The following is an 11,690-nucleotide window of genomic DNA, read 5'->3' on the forward strand; positions in this document are numbered from 1 at the left end:
CTTCACAGCCTGTCCCACACAAAGAGGCCATTTGGGAAGAAAATAAGGCCAGGTCTGTGGCTTTGCAAACCTTTTGGAATGGCCAGGCCCTAAAACATGGTGCGAGGTCACTTGTCCCAGTGGTCTCTCTGTCTATGCAATGATCTATTTCTATTTTATTTATTTTGCACAGAGGAGCTGATGTGCAGGCCAGAGGTGGGGGGAGGGGATTCACCAGAGACAGAGTGGGGAGCAGAAAAGAACTCACAGAAATAAGATGCTGAGGGAGCAGTGGGGGGGACAGGAGAGGTCTGCTGTGCCCTGTGGGTCAGCTCTTGGGCTGGGGCTCGAACTGGTGCTGCAGTGGCTACGGCCAGCTTCCTAGTGCTGAGACTTAACCCTTGCGCCACCAGGGAGGGGCCCACAATGATCTATTTCTTTCTTTCTTTTTTTTTTAAAGATTTATTTATTTGTGCATACAGAACTGGGGTACAGGCCAGAGGCTCAGGGGCGGCGAGAGGCTTCACCAGAGACAGAGTGGGGAGCAGAACAGGCAGATTGACGAACTACACTGCTGAGGGGAGCAGCGGGTGGGTCAGGAGAGGTCTGCCGCGCCATGTGGTCACCTCCGGGGCAGGCGGGGATGGAACTCATGCTGAAGTGGCTTTAGCTTCTCAGTGCTGTGCTTTAACCCGCTGCGCCACCAGGGAGGGCCACAATGATCTATTTCTAAGCAGTGGCAAGGAGGACTATTTCTCAGCAGGAGCAGAAGCGCGGAGACACGCACCTATCCACGTGGTTTTCCACACAGTGGCTCACCCGGGCACAGCTGCAAGCAACTGGGTTGCCACATCGAAGTGCCCTGGTTGAGTTCACCTAACAGAGAAAAGTACTGAAGTCTTCAAAGCTGCATGAGTCACTAATAAATGGGCTGTCCAGGCAGAAAAAGGAAAAAGAGACCCTGTCCTCTGGCCCCATGCCACACACTGTCTCTTAGCTGTCCCAGCTGTGCCAACAGCAGCTGCCAGCTGGGTGGAAGCCTGTTAAGTCATGGCAGGAAGTAAGGGGCTAATGATTTTTTGACGAGGTCAGTTTTTTGAGCTTATGAGTAATTCTAAACCCTTTCTTAACCCATAAGATGATGTCAGATGATCTCACTTTCCTAAATGAGGAAGATTATAAAAAGGCTGATAACACGCCCCCCCACCTTACCCCACAGCCACCCCCCCCACTTTTATTTACCACAGATAATCATCAACACCTGTCACCGTCAATAACACTTTTCAGACACAAATGGGATTCTGAGTCATAGGAAAACATACACATATTTCAAATGTTCATTCTCCTCTCTGGACGTCCTCTTGTCTTCCCACAGCCTTCAGGGAGTCTCGGTTACTTGAAAACGAGCTTCGTGTGCTCTGGGATCCCATACTTCCCTTTATGCTCCTCAAATAATTCCCTCAGCGCCTCCAGATAGGTCTGATGCAGCTCCGTGATCTGCTGCAGGCTGGGGTGTGGGGTCTGACGCACAGGGATTGGGCGGCCAACTGCAAAGAGACAAAAATCATGACGCCGAGGACCTCAGGCTGCCCCCCACGAGTGACCCCCTCCACGGAAGACCCCACGGACAGCCCCCAGGACCCGCCTGCAGGGCTGCAGCTCCCGGCTGCACTGAGATGGGGTCACCTGTGGCCACACGGTCCCCTTCACCACACAGAACCGCCTCCCCAACAGACACTGGACTGTCAGTGCCCGGACAGCTCCAGCTCTGCGTCAAGTGAATGTCTGTGTGGACTGCAGCTGTGAGGTGAGGGGTGGCGCAGGGCGTGCTGGTCACCAGCTCTTTCCCTCTGGCACAGCTGACGCCAGGCCACAGCACCCGATTATGACAGACTGTGCAGTCCCGAGGCAATGACAGACCCCTCAGCATCCTGCTAAAAATGTTCAGTTTCTCTCTTTATAGAGGTAGGTCTTCCCAGCTGAGTATCTGTACTAAAACACACACTTGCACACACCTGAGGCCCCACTGTTGCTGATAGTGGAAGGCAAAACCAACCCAAAGTCTCATAGACAAATTATTCCCTATGCCACAAAACCCTCAATGGGATCCTATCCAGCAGACTTAAAAAAAAACAGTGAAATATGTGTGCACACTCAGTGTTAAGTGGGAAAGAAGTAAGGTGTAAAATAATACCGCATGACCCCATGTATGAAGAACGTTTCTATTCCTAGGTACCTCATAAGCTCTTACAAGTCCAGAGAAAGAGCTTATACAGTTTCCTGTGCAGAGGGAGACAGAAATGGGGGAACTTGAAAGTCATGTGTGGTGTATGAGTTTTCCATAAAGAGAATGCGTTTGTTTTACCTGCACAATTCAAAATGAATTATATGTACTGTGAATTGGTTATTTTTCAACCTGGAAACTTTCACAGTGTTTTTTTTTTTTTTTTAAGATTTATTTTTTTATGCATTCAAGAGCTTGGGTACAGGCCAGAGGTGTGGGTGGTGAGGGGATTCACCAGAGACAGAGTGGGGAACAGAGCATGCAGACTGAAACACACTGCTGAAGGGAGCAGCAGGAGACACAGGAGAGGTCTGCTGCGCCATGTGGGTCAGCTCCCTAGCCGGGGGTCCAACTCACCACACTGATTTTAAAAGGACTGCGCATGTAACAACTTCTCTCTCAGACCCGCTCTCCGGGGTCCTCCCTGCGACTCGCTGCGCCCTCTGCTGCTCAGATGCTGCTACTGCTGCCTAGAGTTGAAACTACAAGGATGAGTGACCCACGCGCGGGCCCCTGATTACCTTTAACCAGCCTGGGCAAGAGGTCAAACGGGACTGCAAGGAATAGAGTAGACTCACATACAAGGAGCTTTCCTTTGGCCTACTGGAGTCCCTAGGCTGCATCCCAGACTCAAATCCCTGTCAATACAGACAGTAATTACTTAAGGGGGGGAAAAAAAAACAGGTCAAAGTGTTAAGTTACAGAAAAAGAAGTAATAAATGACATTCGTATGGGAGATAAGACACACAGAGAAGGGAGTGATACACACACGTAGCATGTGATAGTGTGTGTTACATAATAATTGTGTGGAGCTGGTGTATGCAAGGCATTGAGCTAGTAACTTATATATTCTGCAACATTTATATCCTCAAATTGTTAAATGTACAGTTTTCTTTGATAGCTGGGACGTCACATTTATATAGACACCAGCCTTGCAATTCAACAGAAAAAACTAGAATACCATCTGGCAGTGTGCTGTTGTTAGGACAATGGACTAGGAGAGGCTAATGTCGTAATGGGATGGAATCCCCAGCTGCTGATGTTCAAATGCACTGGGTTAGACCAAATCGGTGCTGGCCAGAAATTGTGTCTCTGATCTTCATCATCACATAGACAGGGTGAAAGAGTAGAACTAGAAGACCTTCAAGCACCTTCCAAGTCCTGGACTTAGTTGTTTTGGGGGGCCAGAGCGAATAAGAAATTGACAGGCAAATTGAGAAATCCACATCCCAATCTATATGCAAATTTGCAAATACATGGTTTTATGGAAATAGCTTCTGTCTTTGTAGTGAAACGATCCCAGGAAAAAGGTCAAGAGCAACTGTCAGAAGGAAGAACTCAGAAGCTGATGTACTACTCCCACCTTACTTAAATTAGGACCTGTGAAATCTGAATTATTCACTTAGGCTAGTTTCTATACACTATTCTACGGTGAGCTTCAATTCTGTTCTTTTCTTATTCATGGTTTTATTACATTGCAGACAGTTCTTCCAAAGAGCTCAAATATCCCCACAGACATCGATTATACCATTAGAAGACTTGCCCCATTCAACGATGAGACAGCCATTAGTCATATTCACCTTCCTTTTACTTATGCATAAAGAAACCCTGGTTCTGGATACTCCCAATCCCCCACACATGAGAGGAAGTAAAAATTCAAACCCAATTCTCCTGCCACTCATTAATAAACGAACCCAAAATTGAACTGCAGAGTAAGACATCCTGCTTACATGCCTTCTGGGGAATAAAAGCACAGATAACCAGGCCCTCCCTGGTGGCGCAGCGGGTTAAAGCACCACACTAAAAAAGGCTAAGGGCCACTTCTGCATGGGTTCGGTTCCCGCCTGCCCCGGAGGTGACCGCATGGCGCGGCAGACCTCTCCTGACCCGCCTGCTGCTCCCATCAGCAGTGTACTTCCTTGATCTGCCTGTTCTGCTCCCCACTCTGTCTCTGGTGAAGCCTCTCGCCGCCCCTGAGCCTCTGGCCTGTACCCCAGTTCTGTACGCACCAATGAATAAATCTTTAAAAAAAAAAAAAGATTTGTTTAAAAAAAAATAAAAATAAAAAAAAAAAATAAAAAAAGCAGAGATAGCCAAACAAAACTTGCAAATTTCAAATGGGTTACCTGAGCCTTTGAACACCAGAAGTCTCCTCATAAAAAGGAGACTTTTTACTATGAAGAGAAAAAAATTGCTTTCAACCATAGTCTAAGGGCATTGCTTACTGCCACACCACCCCTACCATGCCACAAAAGAGAAATGGTGGCATCAGGTTGCTCTTGAAGTCAACTCCTTGCCAGGAAAATCAGCCAACACTGCTGTGGCAGTCAGGAACCACAGAAGCTGTCCGTGGCCCACTGCTTTATATAGCTGGTGAGGCAGTTCAGAATAAGCCTTCCCCGATGTGCCACTAAGATGTGTGAATTATTTTGAGCCAACGGGAAATTAAAATCCAGTAGACTCAAGGAGAATGTTTGCCTCTCCCTTAACTATCCTCAAGGAATTCAGAGAGGGGGCCTGGCCCAGACAGAGTACTATGCCAGAGAGAACTTCTAACCTGAATGACTGACTGTAAGACAGGACAAACACCTAATCAGTCACACATCTGCTCTTCTCTTCCTGGGAATTGCCCTCTCCCCAGACCCTATCCCACTCCTGAGCTCAGGATGGCAGAGAAGCTTCCATGGCCATGGCCCAACTTGTCCTTGGTTTTCATGGTTCTTTTTTGGCGGGAGGGGGGTCTCTGTATATACAAGATTTAACTTGGTTTCTCCTGTTAGCCTGCCTTCTACTGCAGGAAACATCTCAGCAAAGAACTTGCAAGGATAGAGGGGAAATTATTTCTCCTCCCCTACACTGGCAAGCTGTTCCATCTTCTAATTCCATCCAGCAATTCAACATCCGCTATACACTTGTTACATGCACTTCTGTGATGCTGTGTCTACTAGATGTGAATTGATGATAACGAATGAAGAATTTTGGAGCCACTGTATACGCAGCTGGAGAGGAAGAAGAAATAAGCACATTTTCCTCTCATTAAGGCAGAGAGTATGGATCCTTCGTAATCAGAAATCTTTGCTCTATTTTTCTGTAATCATGAAAGTTCCACAGTTTATCTCCTTAATGGGCTCATGTCAGTAGTACTCTGTTCATGGCATGCAGCTAAATGTATAAAGAAGGAGCAGGCAGGGAGCTGTGTGCCAGTGTGGGGTTCTGGAGTTGAAAGCTGGGTGTCCCAAGAGAGCTGGATTCAAGTCCAGCCTCTGGTTTATGGTGGAGCCTCAAAAAAGAGACCCACTGTGATTGTGTGTGTGTGTGTGTGTGCATGTATATCTCCTACCCTCCTATTTCAGAGAATCCTTTGCTTACTCTTCCTTCATCAGGGGATAACAACAATTTGAAACAAAATGGACTATTCTGTCCCCCAAGTGGTCTCAAACTATTTCTATTTAATTAACATATACTTTATTCCAGATCGTCTTTATTTAAGAAACTCAATCCTATAGAAAGAACAATACAATAAGCACATGACACCCTTCCTCTAGACACACCAATTTTTTTGAATGTTTTGTACACATGTGTGTGTATATATACATATAGAGTGTGCATGTGCATGTATGTATTATTATCATTGACCCACTTGAAAGCAAGTCGTAGACAGCAATGATGCCATCGTGTTAATCATGTCTGAATATTTCCATCTGTGGCATCAAAGAACGAGAACAGTGGCCTGGAGAACAGCAGTCCTCTGTACTCAAGGAACTAATCTGGTGCTAATTCACATTCAGATGTTCTCCACCGCCTCAATGACATCCTGGATAGTTGTTTCCCTCCAGCCCCCTACAGCTGCTATGTGTCTCGACTCCTCCTTGTTGGACCTTATACAACATTGATCATTTTTTGAAGAGTTCCAGCCAGCAGCTTTGTACAGAGTCCCACCATCTAACTTTGTCCATTTCCTCCTGATTCAGCTCAGATGCACATTTTGGCATGAACACTTACACAGGAAAATGGAAACACATAACTGCTGTCAACAGCTGTCTAGGAAGCCTTCAACTCTACCCAGCAGCCCACAGCACCAGGCACCTGGGTATTTTCCCATGAATCATGGCAGTTAACCCCAGGAATAACCCTGGGAGAGGACAGGAAACCAGCATAGGCTAGTTTCGAGTTGTAACATCTAAGGCTCAGATAAGTGAGTCATTTTAAGTCACCCAGAGTCAGACCTTGAAGGCCACACCTCTTCACTCTGAACATTTAGCGGATATATTATTGATGTATTTTTAATGTCTGGATTGATTTCTGTGTGTGGTCAGTGGCTGAGCATGAGATGGAGCCATCAACATGCCCCTTCAGATTTCTCCATGACATGGTTGGGTTTTTTCCAACATAGCCATAAGCATATAAATGCAATCAGTGAATCTATCATGTCCATAATCAGAAGACAGACCCTGCTTTGGCAGAAAGACAGGGGAAGCCTGGAGGCTGGAAAAGAGGGTTGAAGCCCTTGCTTGGCTACATGCAAACATGGTGAGATCCAACCCGTCTGGGTGTTGGTAATTCTAAGAATCTGACATGGGCAGAAGAAAAAGCTCTTCTTTATGAGAAATGCCAATAACTGATATAGTTGTGTGATAATTAGGAAATGACCGATTTGCAACATGTTTATCATTGATTCAAGCAAGCATTACCATGGCTATTAAAACCATACAGTAAGGTTTGAGGAAAAGCCATTGTTCTTAGGCAGCCCCTAGGGAACAATGCTCCCAAGTTCCGTGTTAATAATACAGAGGAAAGGGCTGCCTGGAGGCCTAGGAGCTAAATCTCGTGCTTTCACCACTGTGGCCTGAGCTTGATCCCTGGCCAGGGAGCTGACCCACATGACCCTCTCCTGACCCGCCCACTGCTCCCCTCAGCAGTGTATTTCATTGATCTGCCTGTTCTGCTCCCCACTCTGTCTCTGGTGAATCCTCTCGCCACCCTTGCACCTCTGGCCTACACCCCAGTTCTTGTATACATAAATAACTGAAAATCAGAACTGTAGTTTTCTGTTGTTACAGTGATTTCATATTTGGTCATTTACATTCAATGCTTGAAGAATTAATTATCTGTCAGTAGAAGTATAACCAGGCTATATAAAGGACAAACTACTAAAAAAAATAGGTAAATGTAACAAGGAGAGTACAAACATTTCATTCAAAATAAACTTACATTCAACATTAACTAGTTATTTTGTGTGTGCATGAATTATAACCAAACATTAGGTCCTAAAATTATGTTTTGAAATTTCATTATACTTCAAATCTAATGCTTTGCACACAAGGGATCAAAAATGGCTAATTGACAATATACTGAAGAAATCTAATTAGCCTATCTTGAAAACACACAGTTGCAAACTTACCTCAGCATTCCTAGTACAGGAACCTAGAGGCTGTTAACATTCCATTTGGATTAAGTACAACTTACAAAGATAAGTCCTGTGGCTACATGTGAAATGTAAAACTCTTACACACCGATAGTAGCAAAAGCCCATTTTAAAGAAATAGCTGGAAAAAACTTGCACTTCATTTACGTCTACAGTGAAAATACATGGTTTTATTTAACTATGCCACTGGCCTCTGGCTTAGCACTTTCTCTCCAGTCCCCTTTCAACTTCAGGTGCTAAAGTAATTCTTCTGCTCCTCAGTCCCTCCATCACCCTAGACTGTTACCCTCTTTCCCTATTACATTCCCCCAAATACTCAAATTTCAAAAATAAAATCAATCTTAAAAGAAAGTAGAGGCTGGGCCCTCCCGGGGGGTGCTACGGGTTAAAGCACAGCACTGCAAGCCAGCTGCAGCCACTTCAGCATGAGTTTGATCCCCTACCCTGGAGGTGACCCACGGGGTGCAGCAAACTCTCCTGTCTCCCTGCTGCTCCCCTCAGCAGTGTGTTTCAGTGGATCTGCCTGTTCTGCTTCCCACTCTGTCTCTGGTGAATCTTCTCACCACCCCTGCACTCTGGCCTGTACCCCAGTTCTATATGCATAAATAAGTAAATCTTCAAAAAGGAAGAAAATAGAGGCCTCCCTGATGCTGCAAGGGGTTAAGTCTCAGAACTATGAAGCTATCTGCAGCCACTGCAGCACGAGTTCCATCCCCAGGCTGCGAGCTGACCCACATGGCACAGCAGACCTCTCCTGTCTTCTTCCCCTTTGCCCCCCTCAGCAGTGGATTTCAGTGGATCCATCTGCTCTGCTCCCCACTCTGTCTCTGGTGAATCCTTTCATCCACCATGACTCTGGCCTACATCCTAGCTCTTATATGCATAAGTAAATAAAAAAGAAAATGTGTGGTATATATACAAATGGAATACTCCTGAGCTATATAAAATAATAGATGAAATCTTGCCATTTGTGACAACTTGGATGGAATTGGAGAGGAGTATATACATGAAATAAGTCAGAAGGAGAAAGACAAATATCAGTGATTTCACTTACACGTGGAACACATAGTAAAGGAACAGACAAAATCAAATCCAGATGCATCCTTAAAATTTGATCACAGAACTGAGGTTAGGGGGAGGTCAAGGGTGTGCTCTAAGGTTGGAGGGGGTCCAGCAGACTTTGGTGAAGAGTTAGGGGATCTTTGGTGTAGTGTGGTAATATACACTAAAGAGGTGTGAACCTGTACTCTTTAAACATATGGTGTTGTAAATCAACTGTTGTAACACTGTCTCAATAAAACAAATAATAAAAGATAGTAACATCTGTCTGTATTAAAATATTTATACCTATACCTATAACTCGTTGCTTAAAAAAATGCCTTTACTGGGTCCTCTCTGGTGGCACAATGGGTTAAAGAACAACACTCTGCAGCCACTGCACCACAAGTTCGATCCCCGGCCAGGGAGGTGACCCACAGGAAACCTCTCCTGACTGCCCAGTGCTCCCCTCAACAGTGTATTTCAGTACATCTGCCTATTCTGCTCCCTACTCGGTCCCCAGTGAGTTCTCTCACCCTCTGCACCTCTGGCCCGTACACCAGTTCTTGCATAAAGAAATAAATCTTTTTTAAAAAATGCTTTAACTGGCCCTCCCTGGTGGCACAGCAGGTTAAAGCACAGCACTGAGAAGCTCAAGCCAGGTCCAGTTCGATTCCTGCCTGTCCCGGAAGTGACCACATGGCGTGGCAGACCTCTCCTGACCGCCCACTGCTCCCCTCAGCAGTGTATTTCCTCGATCTGCCTGTTCTGTTCCCCGCTCTGTCTCTGGTGAAGCCTCTCGCCACCCCTGAACCTCGGCCTGTACCCCAGTTCTATATGTATAAATAAATAAATCTTTTAAAAAATGCTTTTACTATAGAAACAGATGCCTATATGAACTGCATGATGAAAAAAAATCTATTACACAGATATCACCATATATTAGCAGGTGTAACTTGTTCATCAGAGAATTACTGTGTTATAAAGATAAATAGATTCATCAGGGAGCATTGAAAACTTAACTTCTAAAGCTAGATTCTACCTAGGCTTCACTTGCCAGGCTTTTGAAAATAATCGATCCCCATCCAGATGAAAAATATTTCACAAAGAAAAGGCATACTGTAAATCAAGAACAAGTAGCATCTATGGGAATCTACCATAGGAAGTCCCTACTGAAACCCACATCTCTTGCATTATCAGATCCTCAGCCAAATAACAATAAGCATTGTTCAAAGTAAGAAAATACTTTTACTCATTTAAATAAGACTTTCATGACGTACATACCAACCGAATAGATAGGTTTCCGATAGGGCACAAAGCCAAAGCTGTATTGAAAAATTCCCCTGGCGTGGAAGAGGGGTAACGCAAATCCCATGATCTTCTGCAGTCGGTCCTGCACAGCTCGAAGCCATGAGCCTTCGGGATTGCTAACTTGTTTATAAATATCATTTTCGCCAAAAGAAAACACTGGGACCAAATAAGCTCTGAAATTAAAAAGAGGATAAATAAGAATTTTCAGGGAAATATTTTAAAATATTTTATTGAAATGTTGAATTACATATGTATTGGCTACTTTATTCTGTCCTGCTGATTCTTAACAGCTCCTGACAGTTCCCAAGCCTCTGTGTGGCCAAGTTCCTGTTGTCTACAATGAAACTGACGACATCCTGACATCTTCCATGTAGACTGCTCCTGCAGTCTACAGACTTGCGGGATTTTATCTTTAAGAGAACAAGGTTCCAGTGAGCTTAGTTCCACCTATAGTTTGGGTCACAGTTCATTTGACTGGAAGCTTACAGTGTGTCTACAAAATTTTATGTTTTTGTTTGCTCTGCTTTTCTTTTAAAGCTAGCTTACATTTCACCAAACAGGATATCCAGAAGGCCAACAGGCATAGGAAAAATTGTTCATTAATTGTCATTTTGAATAAGAAAGATGTGGGGCCTTACTAGTGGTGCAGCAGTTAAAGTCTCAGCGCTATCCAGCTATGGCCAGCCACTGCGGTCTGAGTTTGATCTCCCACCAAGGAGCTGACCCACAGAGCGCAGCAGACCTCTCCTGTCTCGCCTGCTGCTCCCCTCAGCAGTGGATTTCAGTAGAACTGCCTCTTCTGCTCCCCACTCTGTCTCTTGTGAATCCTCTCACGCCCTACTTCTGGCCTGTACCCCAGCTCTTCTATGCAAAAATAAACAAAAATTAAAAAACAAACTATAAGCTCTCCAATGTTTATTGCTGCACTATTTACATCAGTGAGGCCATGGACACTGACTGTGACCATTGTGGGGCTCTGGATGATGAAGGTTGGAATGTCTATGCTGTGGAATACGACTCCGCCAAAAGAGAAGACAAATGCAAACATTTACAGCAAAATGGTGGGAGCTCAAGGGAATAAGGTGTAGTAAAGCAAGTCAGAATGACAAAGAGAAACACCAGACTATTATATAGCAGAACACCATATAAAGTAAATCACAAAAACTATAGACAAAAACTATAGTGACTGCTCTGAGGTTAAGAGGGAGGGGAAGAAAGGACAAGGAACATACAAGATGATGGTGGGGAATAAATTAAAAATAAAAAGAGAGAAATAAAAAAGAGTGAAGGGGAGGGAAGTTCTGGATACCACCTCATTGGCTGGCCTCAGTGGCAAGGCCATGTTCCATGCCCCAGAACATCCACACCTGTTTTATTTTCAGATTGATTAGGAGGGCGTTTGTTTTGAAAGGTGGGGAAAATGATTTTGACTCTTGTGTCCATTTAAGAATGTCTGAACAGCCCTCCCTGGTGGCGCAGTGGGTTAAAACACAGCACTGAGAAGCTGACACCACTTCCACGTGAGTTCGAACCCCCCCTGCCCGAGGTGACCACACGGCGCGGCAGACCTCTCCTGACCTGCCCGCTGCTCCCCTCAGCAGTGTACTTCGTCGATCTGCCTGTTCTGCTCCCCACTCTGTCTCTGGTGAAGCC

General features: G+C 45.1%; 1 protein-coding gene across 1 annotated transcript in view; it reads right to left on the reverse strand.

Moving 5' to 3' along the window:
• Window positions 1–1,227: 1,227 nt before the first annotated feature.
• Window positions 1,228–11,690, reverse strand: part of MOGAT1 (monoacylglycerol O-acyltransferase 1) — a 31,383-nt gene continuing 20,920 nt past the window's right edge. The window contains exons 5-6 of the mRNA XM_004674793.2: window positions 10,011–10,210; window positions 1,228–1,526 (exon numbers count right to left, since the gene is read on the reverse strand). Coding sequence (XP_004674850.1) covers window positions 1,372–1,526; window positions 10,011–10,210 — 355 coding nt within the window. The 3' untranslated portion in view covers window positions 1,228–1,371. The remainder of the gene's footprint in view (window positions 1,527–10,010; window positions 10,211–11,690) is intronic.

This window comes from Condylura cristata, unplaced genomic scaffold, assembly GCF_000260355.1.
Source record: "Condylura cristata isolate star-nosed mole 26May11 unplaced genomic scaffold, ConCri1.0 scaffold00002, whole genome shotgun sequence".
Classification (NCBI taxonomy): domain Eukaryota; kingdom Metazoa; phylum Chordata; class Mammalia; order Eulipotyphla; family Talpidae; genus Condylura; species Condylura cristata.